The sequence below is a fragment of the Pteropus vampyrus genome, unplaced genomic scaffold, assembly GCF_000151845.1.
Source record: "Pteropus vampyrus isolate Shadow unplaced genomic scaffold, Pvam_2.0 Scaffold167, whole genome shotgun sequence".
Classification (NCBI taxonomy): Eukaryota; Metazoa; Chordata; class Mammalia; order Chiroptera; family Pteropodidae; genus Pteropus; species Pteropus vampyrus.
The window spans coordinates 3,218,407-3,237,613 of NW_011888948.1; the positions used below are offsets into that span (position 1 = coordinate 3,218,407).

Sequence of the window (19,207 nt, forward strand, 5' to 3'; positions counted from 1 at the left end):
TCTCTCTCTCTTTCATTTTAAATTAGTTTCAAGTATACAGTACATTGGTTAGACAATATATATAGTCAATAAAACGATCCCCCCAATTGCTCCTTTCCTCCCCTGGCCCTCCACCTAGCCAACATATTAATGCAAACTGCATTCTCATGCTGTGCTCCCTATCCCTGTGACCATCCATCATATACTAATTTCTACTTCTTTAACCCTTCACCCCATTCTCCCAGCTCCCTAACCCTCCTTCCCGTCTGTCCATCAACAAATTGTCCACTATATTTGTGAGTCTGTTTTTGATTAGTTTGTTCTTTTCCTTAGATTCTGCATATAAGTGAAATCATATGATATTTCTCTTTCTCTGTCTGACCTAAATACCTTCTAGGTCCATCAAGGCAATATCTTTTTCCATCCTCTTCCTTTTAGTCTGTGTGTGTCTTTTAATCTGAAGTGAGTTTCTTGTAGGCGGCATGTAGGGGTCTTGTTTTCTTATCCATTCATCCACTCTATCTTTGTTGGAGCACTTAATTCTTTTCCATTTGAGGTACTTATTGATAGGAATGTAGTTGTTACCATTCTTTATTCCTGTTCTTGATACAAACTTTTTCTTCTTGAAGTCCCTCCAGTATTTCCTGTAATACTGGCTTGGTGATGATGAATTCCTTTAGCTTATTTTTGTCTGAGAAGCTCTTTATCTGTCTTTCAACTCTAAATGATAGCTTTGCTGGATAAAGTATTCTTGGTTGTAGATCCTTGGGTCTTCATGTCAAATATTTTATGCCAAGCCCTTTTGTCCTGCATAGTTTCTTTTGAGAAATCAGCTGTCAGTCTTATGGGTGCTCCCTTGTAGGTAACTAACTGCTTTTCTCTTGCTGCTTTTAAGATTCTCTCTTTGAATTTAACCTTTGGCATTTTAATTATGATCTGTCTTGGTGTGGGCCTCTTTGGATTCCTGGTTTTTGGGATTTTTTGAGCTTCCTGGGGTTTTATGTCCATTTCTTCACCAGGTTAGGGAAGTTTTCCATCATTATTTCTTCAAGTAGCTGTTCAACATCTTGTTTTTCTTCCAATACACCAATGAAATGGATATTTTTACCTTTAAGTGTCCCATAGGCTCCTTAAATTATTATTACAGTCTTGGCTTCTTTTTCTTGACATTCTGATTGAGTTTCCTTGGCTTTCCCATCCTCTAGATTTGATTGTCTTCTTTATTCACTTTGTTTATTCCATTCAATATACTTCTCATCTCAGATAATGTGTTCTTCATTTCAGACTGGTTCCCTTTTATAATCTCCATTTCCATTTTTACGTTTTTTATCTCTTTGTTGAAGTTCTCACTAAATTCATCTACACTTCCCATAAGTTCATTGAGCATCTTTATAACTGGTGTTTTGAATTCTGCATTTGTTAGATTTCTTGATTTCATTATTTCTGGGTCTCTGTTCTGTTTTCTCATATGGATTCTGCTTCTTTGTCTTCCCATTTTGGCTGTCCTTCTGCCTCTGTTTCTATGTCCTAAGCAAAGCTGCTAAGTCTCTCAGTCTTACTAGTGTGGATTTGTGAAGTAGGTGTCCAGTGTCACAGTCCTGAGAGGGGTTCAGCTGCAGGCCAAATTTAGCCCAAGCCTGTGCCCCTCCAGGGCCACCTGTTAAGATTCAGCAAGCAATCCACAGATGCTGTGCTTATAGTTGCCTCAAAAGGCTGCACCAGAAACCGAGGCCAGATGCCACCAGTGTGCGTCTAGGCGCTGCTCAGTAAGGAGCACCTGACTCGCTGAGGATATACCTGGAATGGGTTTGGGTGGGGCCTCCAGTTCGGGGGGGGGGTGCTGGGTTTCAGGGAATCCTCTGGGCTGAGCACCCTCTGTTGTCCAGTTTGATGACTTCTCAGCTATGGCGGTGCTGGTGTCCACGCACTGGGAGTGGGGAGGGCTCAGCAGAGGAATATTGGATACCGTTGGCACTTCCGTGCACCATCTCCCTGTAAGTCCCCGGTGCCCCCTGTGCGTAGCAGCTGAACCTGCGCTGGTGCTCAGAGCTAGCAGGTCCATCACCGCGAAAGTTCTCTTGCAGATGTGACCCCTTTAAGAGGCGTCTGTTGCTGTTGCTGCTGCAGCTTCTGTCCCACTCAGCCTCTAGGGACCGGGCAGCCTCGCATCCTCGCCCCTTCTTATCTTCTGCCATTGCAGGGTGATTTCATAGACTTCTCCCTAGTTGTATGGCTTGTTCATCTAGATCCCAGGTGATTTTTCCTTGCTGTTTGCTCCTTGTTTCTGTCACAATTTTGATTTGGTCGCCAGGGAGATGTACAGAGCCTCTACGACCTACACCATTTTTTTTTCCTCCTCATTCTAGGTTGTTATTGAATATGCTTTCTGTATTTGGTTTCAGAAGTTTTTTCTTTTAATTTCAGAGGAGTTTTTCTATATAATAATTTTCAATAATTGCTTTGATTTCTTTTTATTCCGAGACTCATATTAGCTGTATGTTATAGCTTTACTGCCTATCTTTACTATTTGTGAATTTCAACCCCTCTTCTTCATTTCTTTTTTATTTAGAAAATTTTCCTTTTTTTTACTTGTTTCTCTTAAGGTATTATGTCGTGTTTATTCATTCTTGTGTTCTGTCTAGTCTTTATTTCAGAAATGATTTTAAAAAATCCTTTTCTGCATCTTGTCATTTCATTTCTGATTTATTTTGTCCTTTCCCAGCTTGCATTATTTTTAAAACATTCTTTAGCTCATTTTGAAATAAAGATTACATTTTGATCTGACCAATGAGCATGTCTTTTTGGCATGCCTTCATTGTTTGTAATGTTCTGCTCCTTATTTTTTTCTTATAATAATTTTGTACGGAATTTGACCTTGATACCTTACTGTTGCTAATATTCATGTGAAGTTTTCCTGAACTTATAGAGGAATATCTAGTTCAGAATATCTTTTTTTACTACACAGAGCTCAGTCTTCTGCTGTGTTCATACAGTGTTAAAAAGGTAGTGGCTTGCTTTCTGTGATTTCTTGGCCCTGTTTTCATCCCATTTTTATCTAGACCTTTTTCTTTCTTCCTCCCTGTTGTCTCTACTATGCTCAGTTTTTAATTCCCCTCACGGGAGCTTTTTCCCGGTGTGCGATCCTGTCCTGGAAGAGAAGCCTGAAGGGTCAGTCTGATGAGTTCATAGGCTGCTTCAGCCTTTCCTGAGGACCTCTCGTACCCACCCAACACTGAAGTGGACAAACCCTTCCCGTTTGAGTTACTGTCCTCAAGTTTGGCCCATCTTACTTCCCAGTGACCACCTGTTGGATCTTTTGGGGTTCTCTTATTCTAGACCGATCAGTTGCCCTGGCGCCTCCCTTTCCTTTCTCCTGCTTTGATGCTGATATTATGCAGGTCTTGTGGCTCTTGGTGGTTTGTCTCCACTTGCTTGTATCTTGGGATTTTTGTGACTATCTTGTCATTTAGTTTTGTAGTATATGCTGCCTGTGAGTTTTTGGTTTCGAGATTTAGTTGCTCTGTTTTTATGTTGAGAATTGAAGATATTAAAAATCTATGCTGCCATAGCCACCATCTTTCCAGAATCCTTTATTCTCATAAAATTCCAGCGTTTTAGCATTAGAACTGTTCTTACTATCCAGAGAAATAATTGTCTCAGAGCTAGTGACTGGATTTGGATCCAGGATTATTAGAACTCAGGTCTCCTGATTTGTAGGCAATTGTAGCCTACTACATCATGGCCACTCTTTTTGCCACTCAGAAGGTGCTGTCACTGTCCTCTTTCAGTGACTTTTGTTGTCATCCTTTTGAGTAACACTTATGGAGATGGTATTGAACAATGAGGTAACTGCATCAATAGTGGTCCTTTTTCCGAATGCCGCCATATTAATTTGATGTTCAAAATACTGTTTTTCTTAATTTATAAAATGTTACTGTTTTACTGTAATTTTCACAAAATTAACATAACTCAAAGAATTCTACACAAACATTGTGCTCTCTTGCAGGTCACTGATTTATTCAGTAGATAGTACTTGTTTTCTTCTTTGTGTGAGCCCTGCATCAGATGTTTGAGGTAGTCTGATGGTGCACTGGGCAGGCAGGCAAACAGGCTTTCTCTGCAGTGTGAGAATGTTGTTTTAGGAGGAAATAGAGGCTGCAATGGGAACATGTAACATGCCTCTTACTCCATTTGGGTCAGGGAAGGCTTGTTAGTAGCAGTAATGGAAGTCAAGGCCTGAAAGTTGGGCCGGTGGAGGGAATGGATATGCAAAAGTACAGAATCAAGAATATTGAAACAGAAAATTCAAGATTATATTAATAGCTACTGAAGCTTACAACCAAAGTAATGACTGGAAATAAGAAAGAATGGGACAAATTGGCCTTAGAGGGTACCCCCTGGTTTTAAGTCAGATGCCACTTTTCTCAAAATTGGAGTGGAAATTTAACTAGAGACGTGGTAGAGGGATAGAAGGTTTTATAAACTGGCAAGTGAAATAATAGACTGGGCATGTCCATCTAGTTTGCACTTGTACATATGTAGCTTTAATTTTATTGTAGGTAGTTTCTCCACCCAGTTTTTGGATAGTTGGCTAATTCCAAATATTAGAATAATAATAGAAATAGAAATGAGGAAACTTTTGTTTGTGTTTAATTACTCAAAATATTTTATAGGAAATTCTTGTTAAGGCACTAAAATACTTATATTTATTTTTTATAAGCCTTATTCCAACAGGAATAAGGGCTAATCTACATATTCTGTTACTTTTATTACTTTTCATATTTTTATGAAAATATAATACAATAAAGTGACTTACCATATAAAATTTAAAGTGTTGGTAGTTTTCCTTAAACTTCTTTTTATATTCAAAATAAAAATCTAAGTGTGTAAAGGTTTGTGTGTTTTATTTTTGAAAACTAGGTGTGTGATTTGCCCTTCATTTAAACGTTAGAATTGACTTAGTTTCAGGGCTGGTGCCCATACTTTCCCACAAAAGGTTTCCTGCATCTGCTGGCTGTTGCTGATAAGAATCCAGTGTTAAGCCTTTTGTTTATCTGAGGAAATTCCTGTTAGGTGTGTGCACATTCCCCTTTGTTTTCAGTATTAGCGTCAGTGAATGGGCCATAAGAATCCTTCACAACACTCTATTCTTTTAGCAAAATCCTTTTGCAGATACCGTCCTGCATGTAATTAAGATGGGTATAAGCTAATCAGAACCTATTGATCACTAGTATATGTAGATCAAAAGATTTTCAGTTAATGATAGATTGCTCAATCAGTTTTAAAAAATAACATCTGTGCACATCAATTAGAAAGTATTCTGCACTGGAAGTATATTTTGGTAATTTGAAACAAATTTATATAAATATATCATTAAATTTGAAGAGGCCTTTGAAGTGGATATTCATTATACTAAGTTAAACAATTGATGGGTTTTATTTAGATTTGTTTTGGTGCTATTTGGATGTTTTTCTTTTGTTAAATCCACTATATCCAAAGCCACAGGTATAATTCGTTAATCAGCCACAGGTTTCAGTTAAGTCTCAGCTGCTTTTTTTAAAAAATCAAATATTACTTTATTTTTTATTTTTATTTTATTTTTTTAATATCTGCTATTAAAGCTAAAATTTTGTCTAAAGAAGTATTCCTGCAGCTGCACATTGCCGTTTTCAGCCAGGAAAGCTTTACGACGTCTTTGATTCTTAACCTCCTGTCAGGAAATGGTTTGGAGAAAAGCCAGTGACACATTTTCTTACTTGTGTCAAAGAATAGTAAATAATATTTTCTGAACCATTACTTATGTCACCTTTAGTTTGTGTTTTATCAAGAGTTTCTATTTTATTTTTGAAAACTTGAAAAGTTTTTTACAGTTTGTTTTGGAAAATTAATGCTTTCTTAGCTAAATTGAATTCTTAGAATAAGGTATATTTATTACTTATATAAATAAATTGACATTTGTAAGAAAACTTCATAAATTGGTATCATGAGGAAGAAAATAGAGTGTTTTATTGCTTTAAAACATTGTAATTCTTTAGACAGATTCCAATAAAAACTCATTTCTCATTTCAGGCCTTTGAAGACCTCAGCAAACTAATGATCAAGGTAGATGTCATTTATATTTATTAAGTTCATACCAATTATGATACAATTTTGAAAACATTTTGTTCTCAGACACTTTGAGGACATTATTTCTTTTCATTCTTTTACTGTTCTCTTGACAGGCTAAGGAAATGGTGGAGTTATCAAAATCAATTGCTAATAAGATTAAAGAGAAGCAAGGAGACATCACAGAAGATGAGGTAAATAGGGTGCTTTTTAAGGCATTAGAAACTGTACAAATAATGCAGTGATATTTTGGTGGTTTACCAGTTTGGTCAGCGTAGTGTTTTATTTCTTCTAGGACTTGAGGATATGTAAAAGAGCTAAAGAAAAAATTAACCATAAAAATTTTGTTGATTCTAGTAAGGTTAAAGGATATTTCAATAGCTTTTCTTGGATTGTTGAAAACAAAGATACTGAAATATGTAAGGAGTGGCTGATTTATAAATATTTATAAGTTTGATATCTGTTTCATTAAATTTGTCTACAATCTGGTCACAGCCATTGGTTGTATCATTGGGTTGGCATTAAATATATCATAGTTGTCATCCAAATCGCTCACACTGAACTTGTAAATGGAATATGGATATCAAGATAGGGGAAGAAAGATTAATTAGATTTATGCAGAGAACTACTAGAAATAGAATTGAATTTAATTTATGGTGGAAGGATTTCAGATGTTGGGATGAAGACTAATTCTAAATTCTCTTTTTGTGCATTTTTTCCTCTCATTATAGACCATCAGGTTTAAATCGTATTTGCTGAGCATGGGAATAGCTAACCCAGTTACCAGGGAAACCTATGGCTCAGGTACACAGTACCACATGCAGCTGGCCAAACAGCTGGCTGGAATATTGCAGGCACCTTTAGAGGTAAAAAAAACCTAAACGGGCTCTTTAAATTGTGTTGTTATTTTTATGTCATCAGAAATATTAACAAGAGCATTAACTCCTTTTATGATATGGTTACTGTTCAACCAATATGTTATTTTTCCTATGGGAATATTAAATTAGTTCATCATACTTATTAATGGATTTTTTGTCAATAATCTAAACTGTTTTCAGTTTTCATTTTAGATATCTATAATTTTCTAAATCTATTTGATATGAAGTTTTTCTTTTATTTTAAAAGGAAATATGTGATCTCTATATATTTAGATATATTTCAATATAAGTAGTCTTAATATGTGTGTACTATTAATAATTTCATAATAAGATTCATCTTGTCCAACATTATTCAGGCAATCAAAATTTTATTAAAGCACTTGTATCAAAAAATATTTCAAGTATATGACAAAATAGAATAGTATAATGAATCCCTGTGTGCCCATCATCCAGCTTCTTCTGTAAGCCAGCCTCCACTTACTGTAAAGCAAATCCCAGACATCACATCACTTTATCTGTAAATATTTTAGTATGTAATTATAATAATAAAGATGCCTTGAATGTAACTATAATCCCATTTCACACCTAAAAAGTTAAAAATAATTTTTTAATATTATCAAATATCTAGTTAGTGTTCACATTTTCTCTTATAGTTGGTTTGTTCAAATCAGGATACATTGCAATTAGTTGCTTTGTCTTTTGATTTTTTAAAAAATTTATTAGGTTTCCCTTTCTCCTATATTTCCCCCCCCGCCCACACACACAATTTATTATTGAAGGAGCTAGTAGGTTTTCTGATAGAGTGCCTCAGAGTCTGGAAGTTAACTTATGTATTAACATGCTTCCCTATCCTGTGTAGTCCCTGTAAACGAGTAGTTATATCTAGAAGTTTTTTTTTTTTCTGACAAGAATGTTTTATATAGAGGTATTGTGCATTTTCATAGGGAAGTACGTAATGTCTGATTGTCTTTTCTTTGTGATGTTAGCAGCCATTGATAGTTGTTATCTAGATTATTAATTCATCAGGGGTTGCAAAGTGGTGATATTCTTATTTAATACTATAATTTCATCTTTATTAGCTGGAATGACTTAAAACATTTAAATATACTTTCGGAACATGGTAAAGGGCCCTCTTTTCATTTAAGTATTGTTAAAAGAGTAATAATGATATTAAACTCCAAATATTGAATTTGAAATGCTGTGTGGTATCTGAGTAAGTTCTCCTGTGTGTAAATAGTGTTTTTAAAAGCTTCCTAAGAAATTTTATAATTTCTGATTTCACTCTGATTATGATTTCTAAGAAATGCTACCTGGTGCTAATTGTAACATAATACTTCTTAAAATTTTCATATTTTAACAGGAACGAGGGGGAATAATGTCACTCACAGAAGTGTACTGTTTAGTAAACCGAGCCCGAGGAATGGAAGTAAGCATAGAATATTTAGATACTCTTTTTCAAACTAAATATAGACTTTCTTAATATAATATAAATTCTCCCACAGAGAATACAATTTGAGGAAGGGTTGTATTATATCTAAACTATTTTGAGAAGTTTGTTGGACAATGAAAAGAATACTGCTCTAAAATCTAAGAGGTAGATTCTGTTCCTGGTTTTGCCAAGTGACCTTGATTAGTTTACTTAACCTCTCAGATTCAATTTTCCACCTTTAAAATAAGGATTTGGACTGATCCCTTTCAGCTCCAATAGTCTGTGTTTGTATTGTGATTAATAAGGTACCTGATGTCCTTTCCCTGTGATCATCGTTTCGACTTAGCTGGGTTGGGAACAGAGTGCCTGTAGATAATACAGAGGGCAAGCTGCCCTGCTCCTTTGGCTGTGAATCAGCAGTGGCTATTCTTCAACTCTCATTGCCCCTTAACACCCAGACATCCTTGGCCTCCAAGGTTCTGTCAGTGCACTCTTTGTCAGGCAAACACAGTTCTGTGGTTTGCCACTGATTATCTCCATGCAGATGAGTCACACATGTCTTTCCAGTGCTCACCCCAATCCCATGACTTAAGTCTGTTCTGTGTGTTTTTATTCGAATAGTCATCATAACTGCCAGTGAGTACTTACTATCTACCAGGTTTCTGCACGTGTTACCTTATTTATCTTCCGCAGTAACTAGTGAGGCAGCTACTTTTACGATCTCCATCTGGGACTAATTTGGGGATGTAGAAACTAAGGCTTAGATTAAATAATTCGACGTAGGGTACACCTAGAGAAAGTAGTTTGACAGGGATATGGCCTGAGGCTGGGCTGGCTCCACAGCCATTCTGCGTGACTCAAACCTATACCTATTACCACCACACTGGGCTGATGCTTTAAGGCTGCATGGTCTGGAAGAGTAGCCAGTAGCTGGCTACATGTGACAGTTGTGAGCTTGGACTGTAGTTAATCCAAATTAATAATCTGTTGGAAGTGTAAATTACACACCAGATTTAGAAGACTTAGTGCAGAATGAGGAAATGTTAAATTTCTCATTAATTTTTTATCAATTATATGTTGAATTTTTTGATCTATGAAGTATATGTGTATTAAAATTAATTTAACTTTTAATTTTTTTAAAATATGTCTGCTAGAAAATTTTAAATTACATATATGATTTACATTCTGTTTTTATTGGCCAGCATTGCTTTAATATTTAATGAATAGGTCTTCGCTTCTTTCTTAATCATTTTGCCTTATAGTGATTAAACTACCTAATATCCATGAGAAATTATAATTTTTAAATTTCCTCTTCTGTTTTAGTGATCATTATAATTATATAGCATCATTCTATTAATTTGCAGTGTAAACTGGATTTTTTTCCCCATTAGTTGCTTTCACCGGAAGATTTAGTGAATGCATGCAAGATGCTGGAAGCTCTGAAATTACCTCTCAGGTAAACGAACCTCTGCAAGAAGTTTGCCAACTATAGCTACTGTTCTGCACAGAGTAGACAGGAAAGCCCTGCCTGGTCCGCCATCCTGTGTGGCGAGCCAACATTTTGCCTCTCTTGAAATTATATTACATATGAACAGAATCACTAAACACCGCAAGCACCTCTGTCATCCTGGCTTCCATGCTGTGGGTGACCTAAGGGGCCTAGCAGTCTGACTCTTGTTGATTTGCGATTTGCAGTGGTGAGATAAGAATGTGGGCTCCTCCCATGAGGTCAGGGTAACTAGCCCCTCTTCCCTTAGACATTTTGTGATCGTCTCTGGGGACTTAGAAGTACAAATGTTCAGCTGTGAATTCTGTTTTCCTTATCCTCAGGCTAAAAAAAAATTAGCCAGATGAATTTTATTCAGCATGTGGATTATAGTTTATGATTTTATTAACTGTTTATTCATGCTTTTTTTAGTTATGCCACAGTTGCTTGTGGTCGTTAAGTTTTAAATGTTGTTTTGTGTATATATTACCTTCATACCTGGGCATGAAAGAAAGTGAAAAATATTTGTGCCTTCTTAGTGGTTGAAGATCCTAGATATTCATGGCTTTGTTCTCCTGTCTGTGGTTTTTAGGCTACGAGTTTTTGATAGTGGCGTCATGGTAATTGAGCTTCAGTCCCACAAGGAAGAGGAAATGGTGGCCTCAGCCTTGGAGACAGTATGTGAACCAGTTTCCTTCAGTCATTAGGGCTCGTATGAGGACCCGAGTGCCTGGCAACTTGGGAAACAGGATTTCCTTTTGAATTTAACTTTACTAAAAGTGATGTTTGCAGACCCAGTTAAAAGTGGTTATCATTACAATGAATAAATATTCATCAAAATTATACTTTGAAAAATTTAAAAACTTACTAACATTCAAAAATCTTAGATGAAAGGAGAATTAGAATTAGTGAGGCGCTCTCTTTTGTCTGAAGTGCCGTCTTGAGAACAGAATTTTACTTTTGTTAATCAAATATTACCCATGATTCAACTTTCCCTTTCAGGAACACCTACATAAGCAGCATTACAAACCATCACAAGTTGTTTTATGAAATTATTGCTTCAAAATATATGAAAAGCACTGTAGTTTAGACCGATTTTGTGGCCAAACTGCTATTACACATTAGGATACTTGAAATATTACCGCCTTCATAGCCTCTATCGTGAGCCTGTATAATTTAAATAACTCACATTTATACTTTTTGTTTTAAAGTAGATGAAAAACCCAGGAAAATAGATATTTCAGCCATATATTTTAAACTAAACCTAAATATATATGTAAGTGTATGTCATATATACACACATATACACGTATGTGTATATATATGTATATATACACACTCGATTAGAATTTGTTATTTGTACCTTTTAAGAATATTGAAGTTTTTTTTTTTTTAAGACTTTAATACAAAGCCATTGTTACATTATAGAGAGTTTCATGATATTTTAGCCTCTATTTGGTCTGGGCCCTTCAGCTTTTGTAGTATTAAACATAAGTGATGAAGATTTAGCTCTGTAGTGAATATTCTTTGGATTTTAGCAGAAAATTAAGTAAGTTATTTCTTGAGTATACTGGTAGACTCTCTCTCTAGGTTAGTACCTAGGAGGTATAAATTATGACATTTTTGCTGCTGTGTGTTTTTGTTAGGTTTCAGAAAAGGGATCCCTTACGTCCGAAGAGTTTGCCAAGCTTGTAGGAATGTCTGTCCTTCTGGCTAAAGAAAGGTAAGTAATGTCCTGGCTCCTGGTTGCTACTGTGGTTGTGTTTCTTCTGAATGGACAGATGATTGTGGTTTTCTCCCCTTGATTCCTAGGTTGCTTCTTGCAGAGAAGATGGGCCATCTTTGCCGAGACGACTCAGTGGAAGGCTTGCGTTTTTACCCAAATTTATTTATGACACAGAGCTAAGGGTTTTGTATTTGAAATACTTTTTATTCATATATTTGCATCATGTGGCAGTTGTATGACATTGAGCTAAGAGTAAACCCTGATAAACAGAATTTACTGGAACTTCAGAGTATAATATAAAACACCTTAAATTTCTCCCTAAATATTATGGTCCAGGAAGTTTATTTAGGATAAATATAGGAAAATACAGAAAAATGAATGCCACTGTCAATTTAAAATCATGCTATAGTTGAATACAACCATCAGGGTTTAACTTGAAAACATGGTGGATTTTATCTAGATCCTCAAATCTAACCATTTGTTAAAGAAAGGAATTTGGTTCATGGTTGAAGAAAAAGAAGTTGCATGTTCAGACAGGTTAGGTCATTATTTTGATGCTACTAAAATTCACTGAATTTTAAATAAGTGAAATTTTTTTCTGTGCCTAATGTGCCCATTTGGGGGGTTTTTCATGAAGCGAGTCAGGTACAGCGTAGTTTAAGAACCTGACGGCATTGGAACAAAATGTCAAACTGCGGAATGCCGTGGGAGGCTCCTCTTAGCAGCTTTTCTTTAGAAGTAGTCGTAAACGTGTCTGCAAAAGACCAAATACAGCACCTTAAAAAAGAGAAAGTTTTATTTGACCAACATATATATTATCTGACTAGCTGTTTTTTTAAAGTAATGATTTCATGGCCGGCATTTAAAAAATGCAATTACGTCATTTTGTTTAAAAGATACTGTGGATTTTGAAACTAAATAAAGAGCTGTAGAGACATGCCCGGAGATATGATTACAGATTTGGAAAGATAGCTCAGGGGTTCCCTGGGAGTGTGTGTGGGTGGAGGGGCCGGGAGAGCCTTGAGCTTGGGGGCCTTGGTGCTCTTTGACCTCAAAACCAAGGGCTGGAACACAGAGGTGGAAAGTAATATGTTTCCTTTTCTTTCCCTCAAGGAATTTCAACTCGGAACTTTTAAAAATCTTTCTATCATATTCTAGCAATATTTTTTTCTTTACTGCACACATTGTAAGTTGTGTAGAGAAGCTTTCCTGCTGAAAAGTATTACTGAGGCAACAAAAACTGGCTAATACTGCATTCAGATTGCTTGGGTGTTAAAGTGAACTCCCTGACTTCATATGTTTGTCCTATGCAACAGACAGTGTGTTGGCATTACCTCAAACTCAGGGACCCCACAAGCACAGGAGAGACCCTCTTTCTGAGACTGAGAAGTGGAAGGTTGTGATAGTTTTTGGCCAGGCCTCTGGAAGGGATAAGTATCCATATTGAGAGACCATTGAGACCAGCAGGAGGCGATGCCCAGGTTCCCACTCTGGGGTCCCTAAGACATTCTCACTGAGGTAGAGGGCCACTGCCACAGGCTGCTTGCTACAGGTGCTCTTTGGAAAAGTCACAGGGATCTTGCAAATTCAGGAAATCCCTCCAGATAGAGCGAGGCATTCTTGATCACTGCCTGATCATTGCTTTGCATTCTCCAGTGTCTTGGAAATATGGCTGAGACATCTGTCTTAGTCTTCGTTTTCCAAACCTGTCACTGATTTTATGATGTAATGACAGATCCCCTAATTTCCTCATTGCTCAGCCTCAGGTCTGTTTGGGGGAAAACACAGTGTCTGTCTGCCCAAGCCTTTCAGGCCATTGTGTAAGCTTGTTTATATGTCACTCCTGTCTCTGGGCTGTGCTCATTCTCTCACACTGCTCTGGAAGACTTGTACATGCACGTGTGCACACACGTGTACTTACACACACCATATCTCATCTGGCTAAGGTTTTTAAAAATTACAAAGATAAAGAATAATCTGTTTCACCACTTGGAATGAATTGGAGCTAAGATAGTTTGAGTTATTGGGATCTAGCTTTAATGGTTTGGATTCATTACAGCAAACTCCCATAATTTAGCATATTTACTTACATTAGTGTGACAACACATGAACAAAAATAGAGCAGTCTGAATTGTATAAAGTGAACTAAAGAGGCAGTAGAATGACATGAATATATTTTGCAAACGTCACATTAATTAGAAACTAAGTATGGTTTCTTTTATTGTTTTATTTTAAGTGGGCATTCTTCATTGTTTCCACACCTGTGTGTGTGTGTGATTTTTTTCTGTCAAATAAGTTATTATTTTGGTCCTCTGTTATGTTTAAATACAACCAATCAGGCCCTAAGGGCAAAAAAGTTCTGTCTTGGTGCTTATCATTGGTATAATTATTTGCTTTCCTTTCTTTGCTCTTAAGAGCATAAACCTGTAGCTATATGGTAAATATTTCTAGTCACATACTGATAAAAATTTTTTACTTAGACAAGTGAAGACTGTTTTTAGGGTTAAATGATTGGTATTAATGTATATAGAGTAAAGTTATTGCAAAATTAAAAAAATGATTTTTCTTAACTTGGTGTCTTTTTAAATACTCTTTGATATAAAAATGATAAACTTTTATTCAGAATAAGCCAGTATGTTACAATTTGTTCTTTTAGATTTTATAATCAAGACTTGATTATAAACATTTATGACCTCAAGCTCTTAGTATTTTATTTGTTTTAAAAAAATGGAAGTGGCTAGTGAACTAGTTTTTTTTTTAATTTTTGATATGAAGATTACTATCGATCGATGACATATATTCATGTGAATGTACTATCTCTTGTTCCCTGTTACCAGACTAATGTGACCAGATGAGGATTCATCATGTCATTTTCATGTTCCAATACGTAAAATGGTCCTTTGCCCAACAATCTCAAAGTTTTCATTTTGGTACAGTAGAGTCACAACTTACAAAGTGGTTAGGTTTTAAAGACTGCCTAAGGACGAAATCAAGCATGCTCAAAATGATGCTTGTAACGCAGTTAAATTGCCAATAAACTACAAAATATAATCCTACAATTAGAATCTCTGTAGAGTGATACATGGGTATGAATACTTTATAGTGAGTACAATGTATAATAAAAACTTCATATTAACAGTAGAGTTTTATAATTAAACTATTTAAATGTGTATCTTTTTTTGCCTACAGGTATGGTTGAATTTATATAAATTTATTGCTGATCTCATCTCTTATGATAGGTTTAGAGTGTAAGCTCTACAGGGGCAGAGATTTTTATCTGGTTTGTTCATGGATATATCCTCAGAGCCTTGAACAGGGCCTGGCGCACAGTAAGCACTCAATAAATATTTATTGAATGAATGAACTCTGATGTATAGACCTATTTGTAGTTTGGCTCCACTTTATCTTACTTTATCTCCCATTCAATTAAACTAAAAAAAAAACAAACAAACGTTTTTTTGACTACACACCAACTTAGTGTGAGGAAATTTTGGACCTCTGGTGGGTGGGGCTACAAAAGTAAATAAGATACAGCGTTTATCAAATAAGGCTACCCTTAAGAGGTAGCCTAGTTGGGGAAATAGACATGTGAGCAAACTTAATTGAGGATGGAATAAAGTGCATGCCCCAAAGACAGAGGAAAGAGCCCTTAGTTAGGATGGAGAGATCTGGGAAGGCCTGTGGGAGAGGAAGAGTTTGGTAAACTCACAAGGACCAAGAGATTGGCAGTAGGTGGAAGGCATTGGGGTCAAGGGAACAGCACAGGGTGGCCCTTTTTGTTCCTGGGACATATTTCCCTTGTCTGTCCAGACTTCCTTTTGTTACTTCTTCCCACTCATTTCCCATTAATCAAATCCCACCTGCTGTAGAAAAATTTGTTTCCAGTACACAACTCTATTTCTAAAGTCCATAAAAGTTATTGTCTATTCAAAATGCTTGACTATATTTTGTATTCTCTAATTATGATCTTGGTACCATAAGAAAATAGAAAAATTGGGTTTCTTTAAGTTCAAGGACTGTCATATAACACTTCTTTTGAATTCCCACTGGCCTAGGTCAGTGATTGTATATGGTATATTCCTAATTAAAGTAACTGAATTGAGTGATTTGGGGATTATAATATATCATGAGTTGACTTGCAAAACCTAAATCGGTGTCTTTTACTATGTTCCCAACAGACTTCTCAGTCAGGCATGTCAGAGCTTAGCTTGTCTGAGATACAGTCTCTTATTTAATTCCATGACATGGCCATATCCATGATGTGGGAAGTACTCCCGAAAAGTCAGGTTAACACATGTAAGATCCTGTTATTACAGTGTGAAAATTGGGTCATTCGTATTCTTCCTTGTGTCCTACCATGAGTCAGTTAAAGCTTTTCTCTCAGAGTATTAGCTAGGAAATAAAAGATCTCTCCGTTTGTATAAAGTGAATAAATTTTACACAATTTGCACAAGATCATTAAAGGAGCTGCTGACCCAGAAAGAGAATTGAAGATATCTTGACAGCCAGCTTGTTTTAGTTAAATATGTCAAGACTATTCCACTATTATTTTGAAAGCTTTTTTTCTTCATGTCTGTGTTGCCTTCTTTTAGAAAAGCTTAAACTATTTTAACTGTCCAATAAATACAATAATACAATTTGGTAAGAATTCTAATTAAGGCAAAAATGGCCAAGCACATTGATCCAGCCATTTGTACCTTGATTTAAGTTCTACCCTTCAAGAATGGATCTCTAAAGGAGTGTATGTGTCTGAAATATTTATGCAGAGCAAGTTGCTTTCTATATGTTTCACTCAGTCACTAAGAAACTTCAATGTAACTAATACTATATACCTTTTACAGTGGAAGTAAGGAGGGATTAAGTCATTTGCCCACCATTACAGAGACAGGGCTGAAATTAATGTCAGCTTTATGTATAAACTCCAAAGCCCACTTTTTCCATTGAGCTTTCGCTTTCAGAACTGAAAATGCCAGCGGCCATGGCCTGTATTTGAAAAGGAGTCCCAGCTTGTGTTGATGAATGGATGATGGACTAGGTAATTCTACTGGCAGTTGAATTGGATGATGGCCTTACAGCCTTTCTTGAAGCTTGGGATAGATTTAATTAGTACTGCCAGAATTATGTATTTGACAAAATTTGGTACCTCTGACAATCTTTGATAACTCTGATAATTGAATAATTGTGCTACCTTTTAAAAAATTAAGTGATAGTCAAGGACTTGCAAAAGCTATATTTTTTATTTATTTTCTTTATGTGAGGCAACCCTTGGTTGACCTCACAGATTGCAAGGACCTTGTCAGTTTACAATCCCTTATTTTTTTACTTTTTCCACGGACGGCACCTGGTCTTCCTAGGTGGTCTCCCATCCAAGTACTAACCAGGCCCGACCCTGCTAACTTCTGAGATCAGATGGGATTAGGCTTGTTCAGGAAGCTATATTTTTTGAGTTTTAAAAATCGAGGTAAAATTTACAAACAGCAAAATGCACAGATCTGAAATTGGTTGAGTTTGGACAAATGCATAATCCGTGTAACTCACACCCTAACCAATAGATTTTATCATCCCAAAAGTTCCCTGGTGCCTCTTTCCAAGCACTTGCTCCCCAGTGGCCACCACTGTGCTGTGATTTATATTATCACACATTAGTTTTGTCTATTAAATGGTATATTTTGTGTAAAAGAAGAGCAAATGGTGTGAACGGTGTTGCACATTATAAGGTACTCAAAAACAACCACAGCTGTTCAACAACGTGGAACTCTGTATTCGTATTCTTTTAAAAAGAACTTTTAACACCTGCAGATTAGAATTTTAAGAATGTGATTTTAAAATTAACCAATTCCGGCGCCTGAGAAAGAAACACGGATATGCATTTTACCTGAACTGTTTTCTTTTTAAAGTCTTTAATGACATTTGAGAAACCAAGTTTTGGGGGAAGCCATGTTTACAGCCCACCAGTTATGTCACTTCAATGACTTACTTTGTGTTCCCTCAAAAGAACATGACACGAGGGAGAAGTGATTGAATTTGAAAGGTCCGGAGACCGCTGGCTCGCCCTTAAAACCGGGGTCCCGCCTGCGGGCTATGCGCGCGTGTGTGTCGGTGGGGGGTCTGCGCCCACTCCTGCAGGACCCGGCGAGCTGCGCACGTTTCCTGCCGCGTTTCCCGTCCCCAGCGGGCCAGCGGGCCAGCGGGCGCGGGCAGGAAAGGATGCGCTGCCCGGGGCGGGCGGGGTGGGGCCTCGCCAGCTCGCGACGGTCCCCCGCCCTCCGGGTGCCGCCCACCCGCGCCGTCGGGGGCGGGCCGGGGTGGGGCTGCGGGAGGCCAGCGCAGCGGGCGGGGCGCGCAGTCCCGGGACGCGGGAGGCTCGGCGTGCGATCTTGTGGGCCCTGAGGCTTCTTGCCCGCGCCCTCCTCGCCACCACGCTCGTCCCGGGCCGAGCCGCTGCTCCCGCCAGTCCCGAGAGGTAAGAAGAGCCTTCTGCGACCGGGCGGGCGCTCTTGTGCCCCCGGGGCCTCTGCGGCTCCGCCGGGCTCTGGCAGTGCCTCCCGGACCTTGCCGCCCCCACCCCTCCCCTCAGCCCGAAAGCACAGGTGGACGGTGCCAGTCCCTCGACGCACGCAGTCCCCTTTCCTGTTCTCTTGGAGCTCAGCTCCTCTCCCAGGGGACAAGCTCTAAATGTGCGCGTCTTCCTATCTACGAGTCCCGCCTTTGCCTGACTTCGGCTCTCCCGGGGCGCAGGTGTTGCCAAGGGACTGAGGCCGACTGTAGACGGGTTTTAAGTCCGAATAGTTGGGACCCTTGAAGAAGAGCGTCTTGGGATACTAAGAGTTTCAGAACAAGTTACTAGGGGTTTCAGAACAAGTTGGCTTCTTAAGGAAAAGAATCCTTTCTGGGATATAAAGAGTATGAGATATAAGCATTTCAAAACGGACCTCATTTTAAGAGTGCTTTGACGACACTCACAGGGCTACATTTCCAAGCTTGAACTTGACTTGGGGGACTTTGGAAAGCTGAGTAGATGTGGGGAGTGCACACAGCTTCCCAGGGAAGCTGCATCCAACCCCTGGGACAGGGCAGAGCCCACTGGACTGCATTATAAATAAAGCAAGTTTACACAGGCCGCTTTGGAATTAGGGATTTCCTCCTAATAAATATCATTATTATTAGATGTATACACACACAAGCTTGTGCAGGTTTGTCAGAAGGTTCAAAATCACTTTGCCTCTTTTTCTTTTCCCTTTTATTCTTTAATAAACCATCGATCCCATGAGTTTTAAGCGTAATGTATTGTCTTTTTTTCTACAGCTGTGAGGACACTGTAGGGGTTTATCTTAACTGGTTTCACCAAAAACATGGGATCTGAGCTTGGCGTGATGCCATTAGCCATTGAGAATATTCACAACTTCCACCAACCCTCTAGCTGACGCATTTAGAATTTTAAATGGTTATGTCTGTAAATGCTATATGGAAGTATTTTTAATGTGCAGAAAATATACCTAAGTTCTTATTTTCTCAAAACAATTCTCAAGTCAAACATTATAAGTAGCTGAACTGTATTAGGAACAACACAATGGGTTAAATTAAGCAAGCAAGATTACAAAAAA

At 37.6% G+C, this 19,207-nt stretch overlaps 2 protein-coding genes across 4 annotated transcripts in view; both read left to right on the forward strand.

Moving 5' to 3' along the window:
• VPS36 (vacuolar protein sorting 36 homolog) overlaps positions 1-14,967 on the forward strand; it is a 29,368-nt gene extending 14,401 nt beyond the window's left edge. Inside the window, exons 7-14 of the mRNA XM_011370353.2 lie at positions 6,049-6,081; positions 6,201-6,278; positions 6,816-6,950; positions 8,323-8,388; positions 9,783-9,847; positions 10,470-10,554; positions 11,524-11,600; positions 11,690-14,967. Of these exons, the coding sequence (XP_011368655.1) occupies positions 6,049-6,081; positions 6,201-6,278; positions 6,816-6,950; positions 8,323-8,388; positions 9,783-9,847; positions 10,470-10,554; positions 11,524-11,600; positions 11,690-11,783 (633 nt within the window). The 3' untranslated portion in view covers positions 11,784-14,967. The remainder of the gene's footprint in view (positions 1-6,048; positions 6,082-6,200; positions 6,279-6,815; positions 6,951-8,322; positions 8,389-9,782; positions 9,848-10,469; positions 10,555-11,523; positions 11,601-11,689) is intronic.
• A 2,965-nt stretch (positions 14,968-17,932) lies between these two features.
• Positions 17,933-19,207, forward strand: part of THSD1 (thrombospondin type 1 domain containing 1) — a 29,759-nt gene continuing 28,484 nt past the window's right edge. For all 3 annotated transcript variants that reach the window (XM_011370355.2, XM_011370354.2, XM_011370357.2), the window contains exon 1: positions 17,933-18,066. The gene's annotated coding sequence lies outside the window, so the exon portion shown is untranslated. The remainder of the gene's footprint in view (positions 18,067-19,207) is intronic.